Source organism: Pezoporus wallicus, unplaced genomic scaffold, assembly GCF_028554395.1.
Source record: "Pezoporus wallicus isolate ANWC-B61680 ecotype Strahan unplaced genomic scaffold, APGP_CSIRO_Pwel_v1 contig_7904, whole genome shotgun sequence".
Taxonomy (NCBI): Eukaryota; Metazoa; Chordata; class Aves; order Psittaciformes; family Psittacidae; genus Pezoporus; species Pezoporus wallicus.
The window spans coordinates 276,544-302,889 of record NW_026639904.1 but is presented as its reverse complement, the minus strand read 5'-3'; the positions used below and the strand labels follow the sequence as shown (position 1 = coordinate 302,889).

The following is a 26,346-nucleotide window of genomic DNA, read 5'->3' as shown; positions in this document are numbered from 1 at the left end:
ACTGTGACATTTGGTTTGAGTGCAGCTTTGAAGCCACCGAGTTCTTCTGCTAGAGAGCAGACAGTGAGGATGAACTCTGCGTAAGGCTGTATTTCAGATCAGCCCAGCAATTAATGCTGCCTCCAAGCAGTGCCATGCAGTTCTGCTGACTGGTGCTGCTAACCCTGCACGCAGCAGCCCCTCAGCCGCACCTCCTGGCCTGCCCAGAGACCACCACAAGCTTCGGGAGCCAGCAGGGCCAGTTCAGTACAGCAGTGCATCCTGTGCTGTTACAGTTGGGTTGGGTCTGGGTCTCATTTGTTTGAAGCTCTTTGCCCTTCTCCCCGTAGCTTTGCACAGAGCTCCAGGGAGCACCCAACAGTGCTGTTTCAGGGTCTGCACTCTGCTGCTTTTTCCCCTTTTTCAGATGGCAGCCGGTGGAGAAATGGTCCTCACTGGAGCTGGCATAATAAAAACGTGCCCAAATCATGGCAGCAGCTGAAGAAGACCATGCGATGCTGTTACACCATGCCATGATGCAAAGACCTACTTAGGTGGAATATTGTTTTCAGACCTGTCCACTGCACAAGAATGGCTATGATGTGTTTGGTGTTTCCCCTGCAGAGTATCAGAGGTCTGTTGTTTATTACACTGGAATTACAAGCAAGTAATAGTTTAGCTTAGAAGCAAGTTAGTAAGGAAAAGCCGTAAGAGACCAGTTGGTTTTAGGAAAAGATTACTCACTAATGTAGCATAAAGGTTACTCTCTTTTGTGTATGAAAGGTGGGCAATTACAAACTGAAACAGGAGCAGTAATGCAAACTCTTTCTCCCTTCCCCTGCTACTCTCTGCTTCCATTGACAAAAGGAAAGAAAACTGTAAAACTTGCATTATATCCTGAAATTCAGTGACTGTAAGGCCTGTTTCAAATGCAGACAGCAGGCTACTGAGAGCTCAGGACCATCAGTTTCCATACTGTCAAACCAGTTAAAGAGATGAGAGTTAGGATGTCAGTGGCAGTACCTCAGTGCCAGCCCAGCATCATTTCACTGCTGAACGACAGGCTGTAGAGCAGGGCAGGCTGATGGCAGCAGCACTAATGAGTGGGGTGTCTGCAAGCCTGCCTCCAGTTTTTGGGGGACACCCCAGGCAGAGGTCAGTGTGGTATCTGCTCTGCACATACTCCCACACTGGTCAAACCCCTAAGCAAGATCAAATATAGGCACCCCTGGAGCTGCACAGAAAAAACAGAGTGGTGTCACCTATGCATTGGTGTATCTCCTTCAGTCACGGGACAGGACAGAGCTTTGTGGTGTCCTACAGGGACATGAGTGTGAACTCATTCAGCTATCAGACATACATTTATCTGAGGAGTAGTAGGACAAAAGGGCATAAGCACTCTTTTGCCCCTCCATCAATAGCTTTCCTGCACCACATGACCAGCCCCCCTCCGAGTGGCCCAGGACATCTGAGACTGCTTTAAATGGTCTGCTAGCTGAAGAAAAGCCAGCCAGCTGATGGGGCTGTTGCTCTGTTCCTTTATCCCTACTTGAGTCCACAAGCTACCAGCAGTTTGTTCAGGTCTCCTAATGATGTCTCTAATGATGACGAGAAGTTGAACCCTAATTTCCACCCATTGTGAGCAAGGAGCTGCTGGCAGCGAGAGGAGTGAGCCTGGTGACAGTGGCCAGGGTCTGGAGAGAGTCCTAATGACCAGAGCAGCCTGCAGAGATGAGGTGGATCCTAGGAGGAGCTTGGAAACCCAGGGATAGGATCAGCTCTGTGTCTCAGCACTGGCATGGCTGCAGCCTATCTCAGGCAAGCTGCAGTGGTGTCACCCTGGAGTTAAAGGCAGCTCATGTGCCAAGAGACAGTCACACGTATCAGTTGCTGAGACTACTGTGCCAGCTCTGGTGGGTTTGTGGCATGATGATGGCTCCTCCTGGCAGGGCTGGTCTGTAGGAAGCACCTTCCTGGCCTTTCTAGCAAGATTCTTCTACTGCCAAAATAACTCCCATGTAAGCATGAGAGACGGGACACATTTCTCGGGGGTCACGGGCTAGAGGGAGCTGACTTTGCTTTGCTTTGCAAAGCTTCAGGCAGCACTGAATGGGGGTTGTATGTGGAGAGAAACGAGGCAAGCAAGAGTCTGATCCTTCTGCATCTCTGCAAGTGAGTCCCACACAAACTCCATGGGTTGCTGCTGCCCTTCCCCCCCCCCCCCCCCCCCCGGCTAGTTGCTTTTGTTTTCATTAGAGAAGCTTGGAGATGTGAAAAAAAAAAACCCAAACAAACCAGGGTGTGGGATGTGAGAAGGAAAGCTAATATGATTAAGGCAGGATTTGGGCACTGGTGGAGAGCTGCCGTAGGTGGTGGGTATTAGCAGTAACAGCTGCTGCGCTTCCCATTAGAGGAGAAAGTGAAGAAGGTCCCTGAAAGGATGGGTCTCTGGCAGGCCGGGATAGCAGCAGCGGCAGCAAGCCCAGCGGCAGACGTGTCCCGAGGTAAGAGCCAGCGGCACCAGCCCAGGTGGCTTCCAGGGAGCACGGCCCTACTCCCTGTGCTGAGCAGGGAGGGTGCTTGGGGGGGGGCGGGCAGGGAGGGATGGGAAGCAGGGCACAGACTGGGAAACACCCATGGGAAAGAGCTGCTGTGCAGGAGGACTTTGTGAGATTCAGCAAGAAATCACATCCAGCAAAGGAAGTGTAGGTGTGCCTGAGGAGGAGGCACCCTGCCACTGTGTGGGGACTGGGGTATTTAACAGGGCTATTTAGCTTGTGGGAGTGTGACTCCCACAGCCGCCTTCTGACACATAACTGGTTGGAGGGGCATGGTGCTCGGCTGTGGAAGGTTAAACTGCATCCATCTGCTCCCTGCTTCAGGCTGGGCACGAGCTGTTTTGTGTGCAGTGGTGGTTTGTTAGAGCGAGCTAGCGAGTTTCAGAAGCACTAGAGATGGAGGTGTAAGCTAGACCTCCTCAGCCTCTGTTTTCCTCCAATTTATTTAAATCTACTTATTGAGCAAGCATAACAAGATCTAAGCCAGGAAAAACTGCATGTTGAAAAGATGTTAGAAAGTGCTACATTAAAAGCAGGACTACCTGCTTACGATATCTATTACAATAAATATGGTGCACTCATCCTTCAGCTTCACTTTCAAAAGTGCATTCTGAAAAATCAGAATAACAACACCCCAACTAATCTGGAAATGTGTTTTGTGCCAGCTGGCAAAGCTGAGAGGTACTAAAGGTACTAAAGACACAGTATGCCAAATACTAAACTTGGACCATGCTGAGAAAAGACACTTGCTTGGATTAAAAATTGGAGAATAAGGAGAAATCTTGGCATTAGCCAAAATGGCTGCCATTTATCTCAGGCTTCCAGTGCTGATTTCAAAGACCTCTTGTCAGCAGCAGTGAGCCCTGACCCACAAATACAAGCTGAAATGCTGCTGGTGGCAGAGGATGAGTCCAATGGTCACAAGCAGCCTGGCACTTCCAAGCTGCAATGTGTGGGCTGTTAAAAGATGTCTCATGCTCCTGCAGGCTGGAGCAAGGGGCAACCATATCCTGTCCCTGCAGCGACACAGCTCTGTGCCAGTGGGCAGGGAGAGCCTTTGTGCTGGGCACCAGCCCCATGAGCCATGGGACCTGTAGCAGCTCTGCAGGTCTAAGGGTAAATGCTTCCCCCATTGATCAGGTTGTACATGAGGTGGGAATGGTGGTGGGTGCTGAGCACAGTCATATGGAGCCTCCTTCTAAATGCTACAAGACTTTTTAGAGCAAATCTTCCCTGGCAGCTCCCTCCATGGGCAACTTTGCAAGAAGTGCCCTTTCCCTCCCCAGTCTCTGCAATTTACTTAAACATGTGAAATGCTGTGGATAGCCAAAGTGGCTCCGTGTGCCACAGAGATCACTTATTCTCTTTGGTTAAAGGCTGTGGGAAGCTCTGGAGCTCACCTAATTCAAAGACACCAGATGGGCTTACAAGGCTATGGAAACCACTACTTTGAAGTGAACTTGCTGGTTGTTTTCCACCATAGGATGGAGGACAGCAGGAGAGCCCACATAGCCATTGTTGGCTGGGCATGCACAACCTTGTGTTTGGTCTCTTACGTGGCTGCCTTCTCACATGGTGCAAGCCTTTCTGCCTGCACTGACATGATGCCCAGACACCTGAGAGCACAGCTGCACAGCCCAAACAACTATGTTACTGTCCACACCAACATGTCCTTCTACTCCCCAGGAGACAAGGTTCTAGGTAAGGAACAGCTGCTCATTCCTGAATCTGAAAAATATATGATGACTAATGTCAAGTGATGGTATTGATTTTTGTGATGGCTGGGAAGAGGGATAACTGCTCTGAGTGAGCTATACTACCTCTCTCATCATAGAATCACAAATCATAGAATGGTTTGGGTTGGAAGGGACATTAAAGATCATCTAATTAAAACCCCCTGCCATGGGGAGGAAACAAATGCGTTTACAGAGGGATTCCATTTGCAGCGCTAGGCCTAAGGTTTCTCAGGTGATGGCTGACTCCAGGTTTTCACCATGCTGCAGACCGGCTGTTTGCTGGAGGCAGCCAGTAGATTTGGATGCTTTGGATGGGATTCATTTATCTCAACTGTGTCTCAACCGTACCACACCTCACCACATGCAACAGGCACCTCCAGAGGGTAAAGTCGCATTCCCTGCTCTGCACTGCACAAAGGGGTCTGAGTGACTTGCTTGACTCTTCGGTACGGTTGGGCAGCATGCCCTATCCACAGCATCACTGCTCCTGAGGCAGATGCAGACAGAGCTGAGAGGCACTGCTCCTCAGCCAGGCCACTTGCCTGCTCATCCCCATGCAAAATAAAACCCCTCTTAGGGCAGCGTGCAAACCTTTGCATGCAGCCTAATGCAATGTGGTTAGCAGCTTATAATCAAGGGGAGAGGCAGGAAAGACTCAAGCAAATTTTCCATGCAACTACTTCCTGCAAAGTCAAAGGTAAAGTCTATCCTCCTGAATCCAGCATGTCCAAGACAGACCATGAGGGCGATGACGATAAGATGTTTTTAGTATTGTTCCACATGGTTTTCTTTTGGTTTCAGTGATACCACTGGAAACTACATTGCAAGCAATTCACCCCATAACTATGAGACAAATCCATTTGTGTCCTGTGTTTTGTCTTGCAGTGACAGTGAGGAGCACCAGGGATTTTATGGGCTTTTTGCTTCAAGCTCGCAAAGTGTCTAACGATGAAATTAGTGGCACATTCATCTTCATCCCTCCTGGTTCCAAGCTGCTGGCTTGCTTTGAAGATGGTGACACTGTCACCCACTCGGACAAGTCGCTGAAGAGAAACCTATCCTTCGTATGGAAAGCACCAGACCAACCCATTGGAGACATCAAGTTTTTGTAAGTACATGCTGGTTCCTAACCAGAATTCGTGTCTTCTTGGTTAAAGGCTTGACTTTATTTTTCTATTGTCCAGTACAGTGGTTTACATATCTTGAACACCATATAGCTAAATACTTGTCAAATACTTATCAAATGCTGCAACACTATCCCAGCTGGTACATAAATTCATAAATTACTATTTGTATCTACTGGGCAGTGCTGCTTTTTATTTTCATGGTCACTATTTTCCCAGAATAATCACACTAGAAGATGGCAGCCTAAGCACTTAGGAATAGGAACATTAAGGCAGAAAGTTAGAACTGTGATCAGGTTGCATGTCCTTCTAAACGACACAGCCCATAGGACTTCCCTGCCTACAAGATAATCTTGCATATCTCTTCTGTTTAAAAAGTAAATAAAAATGAGTGGATCGTTTACATTTTGCTAAATACAACCAGAATTATTGACAGTAGGAAAAGAGAATGAGCACTGGGTCAAAACTTGACACCACTGTCTCAAACTACCCAATAATTTAGTTCTGATTTGGAATGAAATTAAAAATTTTCTAACTGTCTGTCTTAGAGGAAGCACATTTCATCTCTTTCATTTTGGAAGATATGAACTTGTAATGTTTTGACTTTACAAAACCGCTTGGAAGGTGCTTGGCCAGATGCTTGGCTGCTCCCCAAAACATAAACGTCCTGGTGAGTGCAGGGGCTTGTGCATCTCATTGTGATTCAACACAAATTCATTGAAACGGAAATACTGCTGCTTGGCATTTCCGGTTTTTGGCTGTTGTTTTAGATTGGGAAATACTGTTAAAAACACATAAAACTCAAGCAACCCAATAAACCCAACCCAAATTCAACAACACCTATTCCTAGCCCCCCACTCTGATCTTTCCTTCACCCTCTGGCTTTTGCTGGTTTCTGGTAGCCTCTCCCTTTTCTCCCTGTCACAGCATCTGGAAGAACTCCTTGTTGTGTTTAAAAATGCTGTATAAGAATCATCTGGCACAGGAAAACCTGAGTCAGTTTCCTTTTAGCTAGTTCTCAGAAGCAGCTGAGCAATCCCAGCTGAAATTCTCCCCAGATCTTCAACTTAAATAAGGCCCTCTGGGTGAATAGTTAAAGGTTGGCCAGTGCAATTTTGGCACCTGACAAAAAGCAGAGGGTTGGGCAGACCCAAATATCAGAGGGCTGAGAAGAGAGGCCTTTTTTTTTTTTTTTTCCCTACCTATTCTGCTGTTTGTACAAGTTACATTGACTTGTTTTAATTAGTAAATACCACTGTTGTTTCCCTGCCTACGGAAGATCAGAAGCAGAGCTAGTCCAAGTTTTCCAAACGTGCTTCTATCAACACAGCAAAGATAAAAGCTTTTTTTACAAAAAATTTAAGTTCCTACACAGTTTTTTGACTGATCTTAACTACAAGTGGTGGTTCTTCACCCCATATCTTTCTTATGGGACCTGGTATCTTTATTTGTAATATAAAACCTGTGACAGGCTAATCCTTTAGAATACTTTTGCATCACTTCTGTCTTCAGATCAAACCAGTCTTTGTGATTAGCTAAACAGTCAGATGTTTTATTCATGCCATAGAGTCAGTAAATTCTTGCCTAATTATGTTTTAACAGCATCTCTGTAGTCCAGTCATACTTTGTTTACTGGGCAAAGATTGAATCTGCTGTTGTGGCTCACCGAGGGCAAAACAAAATGCCTGCTGGCAGCAGTGAGAGGCCTGACCCTGTAACTGCTGTAACTCCTTTGCAGAGACCAGCTGACCCCACAGGTATGGCGAGCAAAGGTACGTGTTTCTTATCGACCGCTTCCCGCAGGGTAGTTTTACAGCTTATTCCAGGCAAGCACTGAACACAAGTGACCCAAACAAGCTGGAGGGACCCGTTTAAATCCTGTGGCCATCAGGGAGATCAGCCAAACCCCGTGAAGTGAGGGCATGGGTCAGCGTCTGAGCTGATGGAGTCAGCTCCAGGGAGGGTACCAGAAAGATAAACAGGATTACCAGATATTATGATTTCAATGCAAACCCAAAAATGCAACATACTTTACCTATAATCTCAGCTCCTGAAGACAAACAAGTGCAATTCACAATGCTGTCTAGATAAAGGAATAAGTTCATCTCTAAATCTGTTTTCCTTCAGGTATATATTTAGCTGTGTTTATGCAACCTTTGGTCAGTAAAATGCCCCAAGAATTTACTTATACCCAAATCAGATGTGTTTCTCAGCATTTCTGGCATGGCCCCAAGACTGAGTTCTAATTATTTTACTTGGCCATAATTTAGGCAGCAGGCTTTGCTGCTTTGCTTTCCATCTGGGTTCCCACTTAAAATTAAGTGACATGAAAACAAAAACCAAAAAAAGTCACTGCTACAATCCTTCCTGGCAAATGCTAGCACCGAGTGGGATTTGAAATAAACAAACCATGGACAATAGACTTCTGCTCCTCTCACCCTGCTTCTTGTTTGGTCTCCATGCTGGACAAGGTCCCACCTCTCCTGCAGCTGCCACTGGCTTCCCCCTGCACACCACAGTGCCTCCTGCCAGCCCCACCGGCACCACAGCAGTGCTGACACCAGAGCCAGATTTTGGTGCCCATCCCATTGCTGAGCCAAAGCAGCTGGCCCGGCCCTCACGGGCTGTGTCTGGTGGGAACGGTGGGGCCAGCAGCCAGTGGTTGGAGCTGTCCCTCCCCACTCAAGACCCCAGCACCACGGCTGCCATACAAGAGCTCCTGCCCCAGGACAATGCCTCCAGCTACAGCACCCCCAACGGGTAAGCTAAGTGGTGGGAAGAGGTGTTTCTCCAGCCCTCGGAGAAGGAAAATAGTACTAGTTTCCCTGTGAATGAGTGAGGGTCCATGTAGGAAGGTGTCTCTGGCATGGAGGGAGGAATGAGAGTATTTGCTTGTTGAAATTTTGAGGAGTAATGCTTTGGAAAGTGACAGGGAGAAAATCTAAAACTCTTAAAAACCAATGCTGTGCTGCTCAGTCCAGCAGAGAACTGGCTGGGTGGCTGAAAACCATGATAAAAGCTATTGACTGCTACAGTATTTTTCTAAAAGCACATAAAATATTCAATGAAATGGTGAACTCAGCAGACTTATTTCTCCATGTGCAGCAAAAAGGAAGAAAAGATTCAAAGCAATTAGGAAATTTGGGCTTGAGGATGTCTGCTCCGAAGTCTTACAGGGTTTGGGCTGCATAAGCTTTCATGCAACACTTCATACTGTGGGTGAAAACAATGCAGATAGGAATAAAAGATCAGGAATTACTAAGAATACAGCCCCATATGGTCTATGTTGATGGTGAGCATCCCGAGGCAACTTTAGGGAGCAGCACACTTCTCTGGTGGTGCAGGGGTTCCCGCGTGACATGTCTTATCTACTAACCCTGCCTTTCCTCTGTCCATTTCTTAGGGCAGGGAGCACTGCCAGTGCTGCCACCCCACGCTTGTGTTTGATGTGTAAAGAAGATGGGCAGGTAAGCACCCAGGTTGGGCAGGATGTCTTCTCCAAAGACAGAAGGGTCTAAGAGAAGAGGAGGCTGTCTTCTCTACTGCATCGCAGCACCAAGCAGCCTGTATAGCTCTCATAAATGACTAAAATTAGACAGAGACTGTTAAGAGGTCTACTTTTTTGTTTTACTTGAACTGGGAATTGGCTTTTATAGCTCTTTTGTTTTCATTTTGAGCCTGCTGCCCTGGTTTTTAAAAGTCCCGCTGTAAAAACTATCAAAAATAACTTTTCCATATGTAGACATGACTGCAGGCTGCTGGTTGCTACTGGGCTGGAATATTAGTTTTATTCTTGTGGAAGACTGAGATCTTAAAATCAGCTAGGTTGGAAAAGACCTTTAAGATCATCAAGTCCAACCATTATCCCAGGACTGCCAAGACCACCACTAAACCATATCACTGTGGGCCTCATCTACATGGTTTTTAAACACTTCCAGGGGAGGTGATTCCACCACTTCCCTGGGAAGCCTGTTCCAACGCCTGATTACCCTCCCTGTGGAGAAATTTCTCCTAATATCCAATCTAAATGTCCCCAGTGCACCCTGAGGCTGTTTCCTCTTGTCCTATTGTTTGTTACTTGGGAGAAGAGAGCAGCCCCCACCTCACTACAACCTCCTTTCAGGTAGTTGTAGATGATGTTCATTTCCAGAGGTGCTGGATAGGTACCACCCATGATGTTCACCAGAGATCAAAGGCTTCATCTTTCCTGGGGATGGCCAAGGAAGCTGTATGCTTTCTGAGGACAGGGTCAGCTCAGGAGGTTGGATGAACTAGAAAGGCAGAGGTGGTGGTGGTGGGGTTAGCCACAGGAGTGAGGTGCTCTCATCAGGGACAGCTGGAAGTCCAATGTGCAGGGGATGGAGAGAATCAAAAACCAAGGAAAATAAAGAACTAGATCTGGGTTGCAGGATGCCACAGGAGGAAGAGTAGTAATCTCACAGAAAATAAAAGAGGAAGGGGGCATGCAGCAGAGAATGAAGCAAGGACTTGTGAGGCAATTCAATTTTCTATCCCAAAGTCTCAAATCCTGCAGTATATCTTTACAGTATGTCATTTGCATTTTGAGGGCAAGTGATCCATACATATGCAATTCCAACTTTGCCAGCCAGCTACTAGTTTGCAGTTCAGCCACAGAATGCCTTTTATTTGCCCCTGTATTTTACTAGCACCTTCAGAAAGTATCTCTTCAACAAAGGATGCTCTGCCCCTCCCCTTCTTCACTTCTCAGCTTGCCAGGGCTCCTACCTCAGCTTTGTGCTCCTGTTACACTCTTCCCAGCAAGCTTTAGAAATCACTAGTGATGGTAGAGGGCGAGAGTTTCTCTGGTGTAATTAATGGATGTGTGAAAAAGCCTGCTGGGCTGGACAGGCTGGAGAGGTGCCAGCTGCTGAGGGCCAGATCCAAATCTCAGTGGAGACAAAGAAAAAACTCCAGCACATTTTGCAGGTTTTGGATGGGGGCTCAGGTGCACAGTGGGAATAGAAAAATTCATTGGGGGTCTCCTAAATCGTATGATTGTTTCACAGTTAACCCTGGATGATATCTGCAAAGCCGGGGCTGCACAACCGGTGTGAAGCAGCTGTTATTTTGTGACAGATAAAACAAGGTGCATGGCACCACACAGAGCCCCTAGGAACAGGAACGTGCAAGAATGGTTATTCCCACTAAAACAGGTGGTTAAGCAAAACTGAGAGGCAGCAGGTTTCGAACTGGCTGTGTAGACTGAGAAAGCAAGATGGGCTTTGGGGAGAGTTCAGTGGTTGTGTGTGACTGCCCCAAAACCACTGATGTCAAAGGCCATCCCAAGTCTCCTGGGTCCCTCTGCTCCATAGTTCAATCCACAGCCTCAGCGGGGTCCTACTGAAACCTTGTGGGCCTAGTGTGACCCTAAACATGAGGCTTGGCCAGGAAGATCTCGCCTGTCCTTTTGGCATGACCCTCACAGGTCATCACTTAAGGTGGGAATTGTTTATTAAGTGATTTTTTGGGGGTGATAATGATGCCTGACAAAAATGCCACCACCACGGTAGCTGCAGACGTTCACTTAGGCAAAGCCATGACCTTCCTCTCCACCTGTGTGCTTCACCTCTACTCCTTCAGTCCAGTCTGCCTTGGCTCCCTGGGACCAATTCCCAGTGCCTTATCCCTTTCTTGGCTATTCTGATATGGATGGAGCAGGGTTGAATCTGCCTCATTTTCTAAAAGCTACTGAGCAACCAGGGGATGGAGCAGGGTTATTTCAAGGTGAGGGGATACCTGGGTGTGAGAACTATAGAGCTGAACTGTACCATGATGTAGCTAGTAAGACCCTGATCATCCCCTTTCTCTCACTGGACATCTCATCATGTTTTTGCTTTCAAAGGCCAGTACCGAGAGTGGGAACATCTTGGAAGCCTCCCACATTGTGACAGCATCTCCTTCTGCCCCACACCTACACACTCACCTGGGTGATGCTGCTGTGACAACAGCCTGGTTTGGCAATGCTAATACTGCCAGCAATTTGTCATCAGCTTCAAGGCAAATGGCAGAAAGAAAACTGGCACCACAGCCAGAGAAGGCAGGTGCCAGGGGCGAGGAGGAGGAGGAAGTGGGAGGGAATACCCTGCCATGGGTGACCAGACCAGCTCCCGATTTCGCTGTTCCTGGGAACGGGGAAGACCCTGGCAGAGGGACGAGGCTCCTTGCAGCCCAGCTCGGCATCCTCCTGGTCTGCACTGCCGCCCTGGGCCTGGCACTGGCAGCTGCCGTGCGCTGTGTCTGTGCCCAGCACTGCCACAAGCGGACGGAGGTCTCCTTCAGTGAGCAAGACCCCGATGTCATCACGGTCAGCGAAAACGGGGAGGTGATGCATTTCCGAAAGATCCGGGAGAACAGCTTCGTGCTGGTGCAAACTGAGTATAACTGGGTCAGCCCCTCGAGCAGCGGGAAGAAGACAATCATCTGAACGTCTGCAACTCCAAAAGCTGCTCCTCAGAGGCCGGTGTAGGTGAAAATAGCCTGGCCTGTACAGCACAGGTTATAGGAAGCAGTGGTGTATTTCCTTTATGTGCTGCCATAGAGGTAGACAAACTCGAAGTGGCCAGCTCAGACAGACGTGTTAGTCGAAAGTATCTAAGCTACAGCTGCTAAGAAAAAAGAAGCTGATAGATAGTTCAGTGTTACACTTACTGCAATTAATATTGTATATCTGCTCATTAGCTGTCACTGCAGCCATGACATACACTTCCTCTGTTGCCTTAAGGGTGTAGCCAAAAATAGAAATTCTTTCTCCACGTTGTAGTACTGTCTCCTGTTTAATCTCAGCAAAAGTTTCTGGTGTTATGTTTCTTTCTAGGAACTAGAAACCCCTGATATAAACCCAACCATTCTCACTGACGAGCTTACGAGTTTGATTCTGTGCACTTGGTATCTCTCAGATGACAAAATATTTGCCAGCAGATTTTAAGTTTCAATTTGAATATAAAAAGCAGTAACTCATTAGTGGAGAGCATTGATTCAAAAAACACTGAATTGATCTGTGGAAGTGAAGCACAGAGTGGCGAACACCAGCTTTTGGGGGAGAAACATGCTTCCTCATCAGGTGCAAATGGAAGAAAACCTTTCCTGTCCATTTGCACCTGATGAGGAAGCTTGTTGAAGCCTGACAGCTGGCATTTACTTAGTCTTTTTCTTCGAGTCAGCTCAGTAACACTCTGTGCAGAAACATGCACTGAGAAGTACCCTTGCCAGGTCACTTTGGAGAAACCCAGCAAAGGCTGCACGGAAAGTTAACATCATCCTTGTGCTCTGAGTTTGTGCAAACTTCTCTCCAACCATGTGTTTTTCTTCAGGATGCCACTAAACAGGCCTTGGAAAACATTAAGATACTTGACACTTTTTAAGGAGAGGTAACAACAGCAAAAGTTTATTTGACTGCAGCTTTGAAAGAGACAGAAATGGTCCTGATAGTGATCCTCTTGAGATGTGTATTTTAGAGCCCTGCAGAGTGCAGGAATCACTCCTTCTGGAGTTCTTTTCAGGGCCAGGGAGGGGAGCACAGATGTTCCCCAAGCTATGTAATGACTTAAACTTTGGTGCTGCAGCTTATTTTGCAGCCTGAAGCAATCCCCCGTGAGCTAAGCAGATAATGATGTGACCCTGATGGCTCACACATGCTTCCTCATGACAACTTCTCTCTCTGTCAGGAGGGCCCTGTGGCCATGTAAAACTGAATGTCTATCTTCACACTGGATAGTCAGTCAAAGCTCTGCTCTCACACCTCCTTTACCTTGCCATTGACTCCAGAGGAGACAGGAGGGACATAGATGAGTTCTTCTATTGAAACCCCTTCAGTGGGATGAATGTAGTGCATCTTTTGCTAATAGCACTGTCCATTAGCATTCAGAAAAGAGCTAGTTTCTGACCATGCTACTGTACTGTGATTAGTGACATGATGTTTTGCATTACACACACGGCCAAATTTCTATCAAGTTAACTTCTTGGGCAAAATAAATAACAAACAAAGTGTACTCACAAATGCAGCTTGCAGAGATGAGCTTGATGGTCTTAACCATTGTACTTTGAAGAGAAGGGCTGCCACATCATGGCCCTTCCATTGCAGAGTAACCAAGGATAGTGCTGTAACTGGAAAGACATTAGTTTTAGGACTGAAAAGGATGCTAGGTGAAAGGTTTTATGTTCACCAAGATGAGCTTAAGCATTGCCTAGTAGGAAGTCCACAGGTTTTTAAGTACAAGTCTAGACACTTCCAATGGCATGCCTCTCTTGTGCAATATGCCTTAGAAAGAAATCATGTTCCTGTAAGCCAGTGTAACCAAACTGCATAGCGACTAAAGCAGACTGCATTCAAGTCATTGTTAATGCAGCCAAAAAAATCCTAATTAACTGAGAAAATAGGTCAACAAACTCTTAAATATTTAAAGAACTATCACATATTATTTGAAAAAGTTTCCTGTGATGGTATAGCTGTTTATGAATAAATTACAAATACCTATGGCCTCTTCCACTGTCTTTCTAGGCTTAATGTTACCAGACTGCTATAGCTACAAAACCATGACCTTCCTTTACCCAGCCCCTTTCCCATGACCCAGCACCACTTCCTGCCAGGCTGACCTGAGCAGCCTGGAGAGGTTTGATTAAGGCAGCCACACTTCAACAACACTCTGCCTTCTGCCAAACTCTTCCTTCTGTTAAATTTATGCAGCTTCAATATTATTAGCAGTAAAACCAGTAATGGTGAGCTCTGAGGGACACAGCTCCTTTGAATTAGTAATGAGTTTTGCTACTTTGCAGACTTGGCTGAGACCTAAAGTGCTTGTGTTTTTTTTCTTGACTTCTGAATGATGTTTTGTTTATTGTAGTTGCCATGACAAGAGGGATGGGGGTTTTATCTTTTCTTAAGGCTATTAAAACCATAAGCACTGATTAAGTTATTAAAAGGCAAACCATTCAAACACCCCCATTCTTCATTGACATGTCTTGTATGGAAATTAATCTGTGCTCACATTTGGAACAGATTTAGGAGGGGAAAAAAAAAAAAAAGACAGGATTAGGAAAAGAAAGGCACAGACCATTCTAATATTCAGTGGAGGGACAAGTGAAAGACTTGCCTTGTTTCCCTCTCTGGGTGCATCACTGTGTTGGTCACAATCATTCTGCTGGAACCTGGGGATAACAGTTCCTCCAGGACAGGCCAGCCTACAGCTGACTGTGACCCACTTTGGGCTGCAATCCCTCAGCAAAGTGACAGGGCTTTGGCTCACAATTACCAACTAAAGGTGTGGAGAGCAGCCCACATTCAGCACTAATGAACACCTATCCTCATGTCTCCCCACCAACCAGGCAGGCATCAAACACAGTTTTGGCAGTGAAAACTGCTACGGCTTAAATCCTCTGCTAACATTACAGTGCTTGAGCTATCCTAACTAAAAGCCAACCTACTAAAAAACCAACTAGAAATAACCAGCTTGCATACAGACATGCCCGTTCATCACACCCTTCCTTGCATGCTCATTTTACTATTTCTTTTCACTGTAATTCCTGCTTTTCCTCTGCTCCACAAAAATATAAATCACTGCCCCAAACTATCAGTCCTGCATGTTGAACATATAATACCATCACTGATTCTTACTGCTTTTCCATGATACCTGAAATCAGTTTGGTTTTGCCCATCATCAAGTCCTTCCATAATCTTTTCCCCCTCTGCTCCAGAGAAGTTGTCTTATGCAATGCTGCATCTGCTTTATTAAAGCTGCCTGCCCCAACTGCAGTTACCAGAGAATGGCAGCTCTCCAATACATTAGTGGCACTAAATGTAAAGTGGAGAGGTTGCATTACACAATGCAGTTGCCCCAAAGCTTGGTTAAGTCATCACGTATGTTTCCTGCATTGGTTGAATTGTCACTAGTGAGCAAAAAAGCCAAACGTGGACTGATTCGGTCCCCTCCATAATGGGTGACAAGACTCAAATGAGAGGCAGCAGGGCCCTGAAGGCCTGGCTATCACAGTCAGCAGGGATGTGCAAGCCCAGGCTCTTGGTAGAGGCAGCACTCTTCCCAGAGCAGTATGGGATGAGGCCCCAGGTGCTATGGATGCTTGGCTGGGTGGCTTAGCCAGCCCTTTCAGCACAGTTCCTGCAACTGCTTAAGACCATACAAACCAAGGGAGGGCAAAGCAGCAAGGCCAGTAACCCAGAGAGTAAAATATTCAGCACATCCCCCAGCAAACTGGGCATGGGGAGATGATGGGGGGGGTCTGTCTCACTGAGCGGTGAGGACTCATCCTCACCCCTGAGGGTTTGCCTCTGCTTTAGCCAGCTCCATGGTGCAGATCTACTTATATTTAAATAATAAGAAATGCCTGTTAAAGAATGAGGAGATGCTGCAATGATTCCTGAAACATTCAGCTGCTGAAAGACAGCTGCTTACCAGCAAAACCCAACGAAGTAGTGACCCAACCTGCCCAGCTGGGGAGCAGAACAGCTTCTCACCTCCTCCTCCTCGCAAGCCAGACCCCCTCTGCTACCCCTGCCACAGCCTCAGGGCTCACTCCAAAAGTCCTTGTGTCTGGACAGCTCAGCAGGGCTCCTTACCTTTCTTTCCCCTCTGTTTTCTCCTGCCAGCCTCTCCAAGGTGCACCATCACCTGTGGGATGGCAGGGAAGGACCTGGGGTCTCATGACTGCCCTTAGACCATGAGCTGCTCAGGAATCTTTCCCGCTTCCCTCCTGCCACTAGAATGTTTCCCCTTTACAGGTCTGGTTGTGGCAGATTTCTTTCCTCATTAGTGTACGTGTGACTCTCTCAATAAAGCATTTTGTTACATGATGTATGAAGGCCCATGTCCCAACCCCCATTTTACTGTACATTCAAGTGCATGTTTTGCTGATTTACAGCTGTTCTAGAGAACATCTCCCTTCCTGAGCAGGGCAGGCCCATAAAGGATATATCAGCTCTGACTAATGGTTATTAGTACATCCCAAGGTTATGTACCACAATTAAATAACATGGAAGAGAGAAGTGAGACTCCGGCTTACTCAGCTGAGGACAAAGATCACAGATAGTCTCTTTCAATCTTCAGATTGCAATATCCATTACAGATTGCCACCTTCTAATGTCAAAGTATAATTTGTTGTAGAGAAACTGTGCTGCTGTTTCAAAGGCGAGTCAAAGAGCAGCCTTGCTGTATATCAGCGTGTGTTGATGTACGTTAGGACGCCACGGCCAGGTACCGAGGACGCGCGGCTGTTGGTGCAGAGGGAAAGGAGACGTGACTTGCTGATCTTCATTATGCAAACGCAGGGCCCGAAGTGGAAAAACGTTTAACCCAGTCAAATGAAGTGTCACCAGCGATTCCCGGTGCCTAATGTACCACAGACGCTGCCTGTCGGAGGAGTTAACCGCGACCTCCCTGGTCTGCCGGGAGGGCTGAGGGGAGAAAGCCGTTCCAAAAGGAAAGCGCAGCCCCTGCCTTGCGCTCCCGGCCCGAGGCAGGCGGGCAGGACCTCCTGGGGCCGATCCACGCCGAGGTCAAGCGGCTGTGGCCTCCTCTCACACACTTCAGTTTCAGTTCTGGTAGTGAGAAGCAAACGGGCTCGGACCTACAGGATTCCCCCTGCTCCCCGCCGCCCGCAAGGCCCCGCGCCGCCGCCAGGGGGCAGCCTTGCCCCGAAGACGGCGGCGGTGACCGGGTCCGGCTGCTGCCTCGCTGCCCCTGGGACAGGCTCGGGGCGGGTAGCCCGAGGCCGCTACAGCGCAGCACGGGGGATCGGGCCCAGCCAGCCCCGCGGTGGGGACAGGGCCGCCGGTTCGCCGCCTTCTTCTCAGGGGAGATGCAGCGGCGGGCAGGAGGCTGCCAGGGGCGCAGCGGGGCAGTTTCGAGCCGGCGCTGCTTCAGCCTGCAGTGCACTGGGGAGCCCCGGGCCTTGCCTTGCCCAAGGAACCCGGCGGGCCGGGCCTTGGGCACGGACAGAGACAGGGACGGGTGCATACACACTGCCAGAGGCGACGTGCAGCAGTTCAACTCTGCTGGCGGCCTCTGGCTCCTCAGGAGACACGGGGCAGCTCACAGGAACACAGGGCAGGGAAATGGCTGAGCAGTTTATATATATAAAGACTATATAAAGTATACAGCGCAGTTACCTCCAGGCTCGTGCTGCGGGTGAGATGCAAAATCCCCACCAAAGCAAAGGGTGCAGGCACGACAACGCTCATCCAAGGGACAAATCAATTCCTAGAAGCTAAAACCACACATGCACCAGCTTCCTGTCACTTTCTGAACTGCAAACAACAACAAGGTCTGAGGCAACCATCAGTCTGAATTTTTCACTTCAAGTCAAAGGGCTGATTAGGGCTGATTTGACTTTAGATTTTCAAAGGACAGCTATCGTGATTTTTAAGCAATCATCTGCAAAAGAGATGAATGGCACACTTGGTGATCTGCATGATTTATTTGACAAAGCCTATTAGTTCTTTCTGGAGCAAATTAATAGTGATTCTCATCTGTTTGTCACTGGCAATTTAACATAGGCTAAAAAGTCATAGAGAGTTTTCTTCAGATGGAAGTCCATTCAAAACAGAACAAAAAGAGATGAATTTGAGAACAAAAGCTTTAATAAAGTCCTCTTTAAATGAAAACCACTCATGGCTTGACTGTTAATCAAACGAACATTACTTACCTTAGCACCACTGAAACCAGAATCTGGCAGCAAGTTTTTTTTCTCTTTCTTTACAGTCATAATTTATAACAGCTGAATTATTTGCTATAAATACTCTTTTCCTTCTGCTAATGTATTGTGCTGCAAACATTTTGTTGCTAAGACAATAAACTCCTAAACGGGGGCTTCTGAAAAAGTGCATTCTAATGCATTCCAAGCAGCAGCTATTCAACAAATAACACTATGCCATCTTGACAGACTAGATTTTATTTTCAGTAGTATTGAAAAATACTGAAATTTCTCACTAAATTTATTTCTTAAATATAGAAAGCTGCTGCTTGCAATACAGTGGAGCATATTTATGTATACACCAAAGCTAAAAAATTAAACCGGGATGAATTAGCAGAATGAGATTGCTTTAGAAAGTAGTGAGCTAGATAAGTAAAATACGTTCCTAAATACATACAAAATATCATGGAACATAGAAGATAATGGTTTAATATGCATCCTGTTACACATGGAGAGCAGTTTTTCTACACGTAGTATGCACCTTACTTACTTAAAAAACAAAAACCCCAAAACAAACTACCTAAAACTCTTAAAAAAAACTGGTACCAGCAAAATTTGACTTTTCTTGTTTCTTAAACAATGTCCCGACAGATACTTTCAATGAGATAAATGTGACAGTACAGCTCTTTATGCCCTTTATAATCAGAGAGGTTACACAACTGTAACACATCACGAATATGTGTTACCTGATCAGAAACGTAATAAAAGTCAGGCTCCACAGAGTCAGGTTCCCCTGCCTCATGCAAAATCTCACGTATCGCAACTCGACAATGTCTTTATACTTGGAGGGGTCAGAAAGAGGGGAGTTTGGGAGCACAGTGTGGCAAGAACTCCAGTGCCCCTGGGAAGTGCTACTCCCAGGCTGCTGCTCACATAAGCTCCGAGGAGGAGGCTTGGCACTGGCTTGGGGAGAGATCCGTGCACTATGCTCACAGACATGTGAGCTGAAAAGATACAGGCTTCCCACATTAACACTCTGTGAGCTGCATCAGATAGAGTCATCATATTAGCTGTTGAAATTGCATCGTACTCTTTACTTTTAGTATACTGTTACGCCTCTGGGATATATTCTGTTTATCAGGGAACTGGACCTAAAGAGATGTTTATAGTGGTTTTCTAAATGGGGCTTTAGTCAACTTCCTGTGACATACCTGAATGACAGCATGTATGTTTTGGGGAAGGGGCAGAGCAGATGCACAAACTAAATACCATACGTGCATCTTTTTTTAGTCCTGAGCCACTATTTGGAAATCAGTTGATTTTTTAGACAAACAATCTAAAATACTCAGCTGAAAAAAAAAGATTTTTTTTTTGTCATTTTTATAAATAATAATATCAAGGTTCTCCCAAAATTTGTCTAATGCAACATTATGAAACAGAAAAAGCAAGAATGGCTGAAGAACTTGCCAAAATATACAGGTTTGCCAGAGGATCAATAGTGACTACAATGAGTACAGCGCTGAGCTGCAGGCCCGCATGCATGTGGGTGTTTTCATCCAGGGAAACTGCGAGACCTAACAGAGAACATAAGAACCATAATTTGCATGGGTAATGTTCTTCAGTGTCAGCATGAAAAGCTGACTTCTGCTTCCCCAGGCAGCAGTGTCTTGGAAAGCTGCCCTGGTTTCTCGGTCATGGTTATCTTGTCATGCTTCTGTGGAATGGTGTGTCTAAGAAGAGAGCATCTTGTTAGAGATGCTCTCCAAGCAGATAAGAGCATCTTGGGGATGACACCAATAGGTTCAGTTAGGGACAGCTAACTGGGAGAAGTTAAAACACAAAGAAGGGGGGAAGGGGGAGGATTTAGATTGGAGGTAGGGAAAAAAAGACATTTTATCACTTATTTAATCAAACGCTGTTGACAAGAAGTGGCAAAACTTACATGGGGAAGATACTAGGAAATAAGATAGAACTCGTCTGTGCAGCAGACAAAGGACACTGATGGGGAAGTAATCACAAACATTGAGAAACGGAGGGAGCACAAAACTACAAAAGCTTTTGTCAATAGAATTTCATACCTAATTATTGTCACAGGACTCTCCAATTTTATTTCCTGCAATTCTTCTGGCAAAAGGCCAGTTCTCATATGACCTCCACAATTCTTTTCAATCTTATCAATGAAATTATCTTTCCTTTGAGGCAGTCCATTTTCTTATCTTTTAAGAGAGATAATTACCCTTAAATTTAGAACCATTTCCTAAGAAAACTGACCATAAATAGAAAGTTTTCTTTTACAGAGATACACTAACATCATTATGCTAACATCTGCAAGCCTTTGATATTGTTGCAGTTACACTAGATGGAGCTTACCCACACAGGATGCTATCCAAAGAGGCTTTTTTTTACTTCTTAACTGGGTGAAAAATGGTTGTGCCAGGGGGCAACTTTGAACACAGGTAAAAAGCGGACAATATGCACCAGCACAGGATCTTTAGGAGGTGCATGTCCTCTTCTGTGTGCTGCAGCTCTTGGGTATCTGCTGTCTCTCCGAGCAGGGATCACAAGCAATTTCTTATCTCATGTCTGCTTCTGGGCTGGGCTAGCAACAGAGTTGATTTGAACCTAGCAGATAGCCTAAGAATTAACAGGTTAATGCTATTACTTGACAAATCCTGGCGTTGGGATCAACTCGGTGAGGCTCTTTTCTGTGTAATGCCACAGGTCTTCAACCTACCTGCCCTCCCTGCTCAAAACTGCAGTCAGTAGGGTAGGTGGCAGGGAGCAGAGCCTGATTCAACAGCAGCTATTGCTCATTTTCTTGTCACTCCCTAGGTGACCGCTGGCAGAAATCCCTGTGGAAATGCATCTAAAAATATTTTGAAAACTTGGCCTCCACTGATGAGAAAATTAAGTGGTGACTCATGCTCCCATCAGCTCCAGACATGACTGCTGCAATTTGATGGACTGAGAAGTTGATATTCCACCGAGACTGCAATTTGCTTAGGGGAGCAGCTGAGAGGCCTCATTGGCACCGATTGTTTCCAGCACATCTTTCTCATCCTTTTAATCACTAACAAATTTAATTTTACTTCTCACTGAAGATCTCACTCTCCACCTTTCTGGCAAGAGAACAATTCAGAGGCTGCTTTCATGTTCTCTTTTACAGCTCTAGATGCCAGCATGAAGCGTACGTGTCTGCACATGCCTTGCACTTGCATCTCCTGGTGTTGCTTTCTCTAGTCCTGCACATTTAGAGCCATTGGACAGTCCTTGTCCTTGCTACTCCAGAAGATTACTTACCATCCTGCAGGGAGTTCCCTGTTGAATGACAATTTTACAGGAACTATATGCATAAACTTTGAAGAATTTATTTAAAAATGCCTCCTCAAAAAAATCACAGTCTAATGAACACAACTGATAATGTGGTTTACGCATGAAAACAGCAAACAACCTTCCTCTGCTGACACTGTTCTGATACGATGCTCCTTTGGTCTGGGAGACTGGAGCTATTCGCGGATAGGACAAAAGAGATTTGGTTTATTAGATACTGGAAAAGGCAGGCCATCAAATCTAAAGTAAAATACTCTTCATTTACTGTCATCATGGCTACATTATTACCAAGCTTTGTTAGAACAATGACAGGACTTTTCAAACAGCTTCCATGGGGAGACCGCTCTGCAACTTAACAGCTCTTTAACTGGAGATGTGCAAGTGTAACCAAGGGGAGAATTTAGTCTCTTGTCTATTTAATAGGGACTGTACATGTTTCTGGCACTTTATAATAATAGAAATATAAATGCATCTGGCTTATAACAAAATAGAGAAACTATCATTTAGCCCTTTACTGTGTTGTAATCCCAAATGCATCTACATCTATTTAAGTGCAGAATAGTCTATAGAGTTTACAAATACAATGATGCGATCATTTGCTCTAAAGGTTCTGTATGAAATTAGGATTCAATAAAAAAAAAAATTCAGTGTCTGAAATTTAATTTTTAATGTCAGAATAACATCAAAAAAGTAGCTCTTTCTCCATATGCAGTCTTGCAAAAAAATGTATACCAGGTACTCGGTCCTTTCTAGTGATTTCTATGTACACAATTGCTCATCTCTTATGCACATATACACTTGCACATAAGTAAATGTGTTGCAGACAGACAATATTTCATCTTGCCTTCTAACCTCCCGCTGTCAAGATATTGCCACAGAAAACCTCACACAGATAAAACTAACAGCTCCTCTTTCCCTGACTGCCAGAATAACGTAGGGGACTACTGCTGTAAAACCAAGCTGCTGGATTGCTCTCTGTTTGCTCTGTGAACAAGCACAACCACACAGCTTCTGCTGAGATTGCGTTTTCTGTCATACAGCCTATTCATACTAACTAAAGGATATGTAAGAAAAAACAGAACCACAATTTTGATTTGACCACATAAAGAATTATTTACCTTGGACAAATTATTGGGGTCATCAAAAGCTTCTCAATTTAGTGCACAAAAAGGGAAATAAAATGTTTGAGTAACTCAACACAAAGTGCTAAGATTCCCTGTGACTTATGGTGTGCTCTTTTATTGTTTGGGCGTTTTATTCCTCTGCTATCATTAGGTGGGATTATAGAGATGCCCAAGATCAGAACTGTTGATGATCAAGAAAATCCTTATGTTTTTTAACATGGACAGAGGTCTCACTTGCCATCAGTTTCGCCTGATTATTTTCAATACCTCAGATACCTCTCAGTTAACTTTAAAGCCAAGAAATTGAAAAGAATCAGAACAGTTCTAACCCTGTACTGAAAAATTGGTGGAGTTCAATTATTAAGTTTCAGTTGGTGCTAATTTACAGTATTCTGAGGACTTTCTTTCCTCAAGTTTAGTTCATAAAATATTTCCATACATTTCAGAGATAGTCTTTCAAAAGAACAAGCAAACAGTTCAAAAGCTTACCCACAAAAGAACAAATCATAGGTAACAGAGGTAAAAAGTTGACCTAGAGAATAAATAATTTTCTCTTGGTTTTCTAATAACAAAATTGAATTCAAAACCATCCTGTTTATTAAAGACATATAAGTATAATAACAGGTCACAGTTAAACATCTTAACAGTCTTTAAACGTAACAGAATTGATATGCATAATTAAGTTTCATGAAGTACGAATTCAAAATATATACTTCAGTTTTGCTTTATGTTCCCTTTAGACTAACACTTCCAAGACTCATAAACGATATTTAGGCTGCCCAAGCAATCAGAAAGGACTTTGTAAAGGCTTTAACAAAACTCCATTGTAAAACAGCTTAAAATATTCTTAAATGTAGAAAAAAATTAACAAAGAAAAAAGGATGTGTTCAGTGGAAGCAAATTGTTGGGTGTACTGAAAATTGGAGATTCAGTACGCAGAGGTAGCTCAGTAAGGGTACTTGCAGTGTTCTGACTACTTAGCATTGACATGATGACTGTATGCTTGAACTCTTCCTGTGTATTTTAAGAAAGTGAGTGCTCTTGTTGGGCCTGTTTCTTTGCCATTCAAAACCAACAGAAACGGTCATCAATTTCAGTGGGATTGGGATTAAGTCCCTATATACTCGGGAAGTTCAGGTTTATGGAAACAGAACAAAAAGAAACTGTCCTATGTCTGGACTGTCTGCTGCAAGCAGGGTTTTTAAGCCCAGGAATGAAAGAATTCATCATGTTGTCACCTCACGTACCTTCATTACACAGTCGTTTTATTGATGATGATAATTTTGAACAAGATGATGCTGTCAGCTACCAATAGCTTCTCATACAGATGACATCAGAGCAGTCTTGCACTGACTGACCATCAGGTAAAGCACTGATGATTGGTACTGGATTACTTTCCCATTGTTCAGAGGAATAACGGACTAGGAATAATAGACTAAGTAAACCAAACACAGTTTTTTCACAAAGGCAAAAGGATATGAATTTCACGTGCCTATTGTCATACAAAAGATCTTTAGCTTATGTAAATGGCTGTAGCATTGTTAGAGCTATAATAATTTACATCTGCTAAAGATCTGCTCCTAGGTAAACTGCACTCAGCTGCACCATTAACTGCAATGTTAACCATGCCACATGAAACTTCAGCATTTATATTGAACTGATCCCAGTTTGTCCTATTTCTTAAATTATTTTTAATAGTTTAATGCAAATTGCCAGCCCAGTTTTTGCAGATGGGTACACCTCACAGCCTGGACTAGAGCACGCTTCTGAAATCTTAATCTCCCAGATAAGATGCGGTACTGGCTAAATGTTTAAATATATGCCTGTGTTCCTTTCTCTTCAACATTCCTATTAGAGATAGTATTTTGTATGCTTTTTCTATATATAAGTTTATTAAAACGAGTAACATTTCCTTTTCTAAAAAGTGGTGGCTGATTGTCAAATTAGCTAAGGTAGCACTTCTGTTACAAAAAGGATCCTTTCAACTAGGGAAAAGAAAAAAAAAATCAACTTGTCCTCACAAGCTATTATTCATTACCAATACAGCAATATAGAAAATATAGCTTGGCTTACTACAATAAAGGTTTTGTTTCAATATTAGCATCCTAAAATCTGTCACTGCGGGTCTCTGTGCATTGCACCGGGGGAAGAAAAAGAAAAAAGGAAACGAAAAATTTGTGTTCTTCAGGGGTAAATTATAAAAGATCTGCTAGCTGCAAACACAGATACTTTACTCATAACCCAAGCACCAGACCATTTCTTTGAAGAAGCTTATGAGGCATTTAAGATATACAATGGCACAATATCATACAATGGAAATAAAAGAATTTTCTTGAGAAACCATTAACTTTGAAGGAATGTCTAGACAACTGTGTCAACAAATGCAAATAATTCATGCTTTTCAGCTTCTATCCAATGGATGGCCCCATGCTGAGTATACACAAACTCAGAAGAAAAAGGCATGTCACCGTCATATGACTAGGGAGTGTAACAGAGTCACACAGAAATTCAAGTCAATCTCAAAAAAAAGCCTTCAGAAAGCTCTTCCCCAGGGTAACCCAGCAGTGGGATAAGCTTCTGGTCATTTTGGCTAGTTTAAAACAGAGACTTACAGCTGGTGCAACCTGGCTCAAAGCAGGGGCAATGGAAGAAACAGCTGTTAGTCATGACCATTCACTCAATTAGAAAAATAAAACCTAAAGGATTCCAAAATACTGTACAACCTCTTGCAGTAACCAACAAAGTGGCTTCTGGAAACAATGCTTTTGCCAAAAATGCATCTGTAAGGCACTTAACGGGTATCTTTTTAATATATATATATATAAAAAAATAAAATATGCACTGAAGCAACATTCACAAATACCCAGTTGTCTCATTTGTCTGTGTGTACAGTATAGTACATATATACATTCACTGTGACACAGGCCATCTCCATAATTATACCTTCACGGGTGCTTTGGGCTGCCTGGTTAACTTCAGCGCCTGTGAACAGTAAACAAAAGGGTCACTTTTTTATATCCTTCAAACACAACCAACAGCACAAGACCAGATTTTTATTTATAAGGGGCAACAAATGCTGTGCAGGCTTATGGAAGGCTGAGTGAGGGGTTGGCATGCAGCTGATGGGCCACTCTGGGATTTGTGATGATGTTTTTATCTCTGTTAGCTCATCACAACCTCCTCATATACAGAACAGAGGAACCACAAGGAATATGATTACAGTGCCAGTGAAGAAAGCTGAGGTGGGTCTCAGATGTCTTTTAGAAAGCAGCAACTTGGAGCCCACCCAAACCACTTGTGGCATAGATACAGGAGCTTCTGATGCACTTTGGGAAACACTGCAGAGAAAATTTCTGCCAACACCTTCGTGTTCCCTGGCCTCCGTCCATATGGCTTGAATCCTGCTCAGAGTATAGTCAATGCTGCAGTGGTGGGTGTCACGCACCTCTAATGTTTGTACCTTCCTTTCTAAGAAAAGGTAAGAATAAGCCAAAATCCATCAGTACAGAGGTTATCTTATGCCAGGGGACACCTGATGTCTTTGTAACTCCAGTCTACTCCCTCTAAAGAGAAGAGAAACCATACATCTGTGGTTTATTTATTTGGGGTTTAATTCTTATCAGGGTTCAGCTCTGTGTTCCCCACAGGACTGGCCAACTATGGTGGCTGAACTTTTTATGCAGTGTGTGACAGAAGTTCAACTCAAACGATAGGTGATCATGCCTCTAGTTTGGCAGGAAGTAGCTTGTCTAACTTTGGAGGCAAATGTGACAGGCTTAAAAGGCATTAGGTTTTCAGCCGTTCCTGCATCCTGGTATGGTCACTGTAAAGG

At 44.7% G+C, this 26,346-nt stretch overlaps 3 protein-coding genes across 11 annotated transcripts in view; 2 read left to right on the top strand and 1 right to left on the bottom strand.

Moving 5' to 3' along the window:
• LSM6 (LSM6 homolog, U6 small nuclear RNA and mRNA degradation associated) overlaps nt 1–26,346 on the top strand; it is a 64,449-nt gene that overhangs the window by 9,492 nt on the left and 28,611 nt on the right. The gene's annotated exons all lie outside the window — the stretch shown is intronic.
• REELD1 (reeler domain containing 1) lies at nt 2,228–11,985 on the top strand. 3 transcript variants are annotated; one of them, XM_057416738.1, is made up of 7 exons: nt 2,228–2,483; nt 4,021–4,238; nt 5,159–5,381; nt 7,000–7,169; nt 7,869–8,157; nt 8,801–8,864; nt 11,261–11,984. In XM_057416738.1, exons 2-7 carry the CDS (start codon nt 4,022–4,024, stop codon nt 11,840–11,842), a joined length of 1,545 nt encoding a protein of 514 aa, XP_057272721.1. In that variant the 5' UTR covers nt 2,228–2,483; nt 4,021; the 3' UTR covers nt 11,843–11,984. The 3 variants fall into 3 exon arrangements, with proteins under 3 accessions (XP_057272721.1, XP_057272720.1, XP_057272719.1); XM_057416737.1 differs by lacking the exon at nt 2,228–2,483 and having other exon boundaries at nt 3,843–4,238; nt 7,000–7,154; nt 11,261–11,985; XM_057416736.1 differs by lacking the exon at nt 2,228–2,483 and having other exon boundaries at nt 3,843–4,238.
• Nucleotides 22,034–26,346, bottom strand: part of SLC10A7 (solute carrier family 10 member 7) — a 143,380-nt gene continuing 139,067 nt past the window's right edge. For all 7 annotated transcript variants that reach the window (XM_057416741.1, XM_057416740.1, XM_057416739.1 and 4 more), the window contains one exon: nt 22,034–25,496. In XM_057416741.1, the coding sequence (XP_057272724.1) occupies nt 25,452–25,496 (45 nt within the window). In that variant the 3' untranslated portion in view covers nt 22,034–25,451. The remainder of the gene's footprint in view (nt 25,497–26,346) is intronic.

Excerpts from the sequence above, each read along its gene's own strand:
- REELD1 (XM_057416736.1), top strand. The coding sequence starts at position 3,851 with ATGCTGTGGATAGCCAAAGTGGCTCCGTGTGCCACAGAGATCACTTAT. Across the intron at positions 5,382-6,999 it reads ATTGGAGACATCAAGTTTTT|CATCTCTGTAGTCCAGTCAT; the intron begins GTAAGTACATGC and ends ATGTTTTAACAG. Across the intron at positions 8,158-8,800 it reads AGCTACAGCACCCCCAACGG|GGCAGGGAGCACTGCCAGTG; the intron begins GTAAGCTAAGTG and ends TCCATTTCTTAG.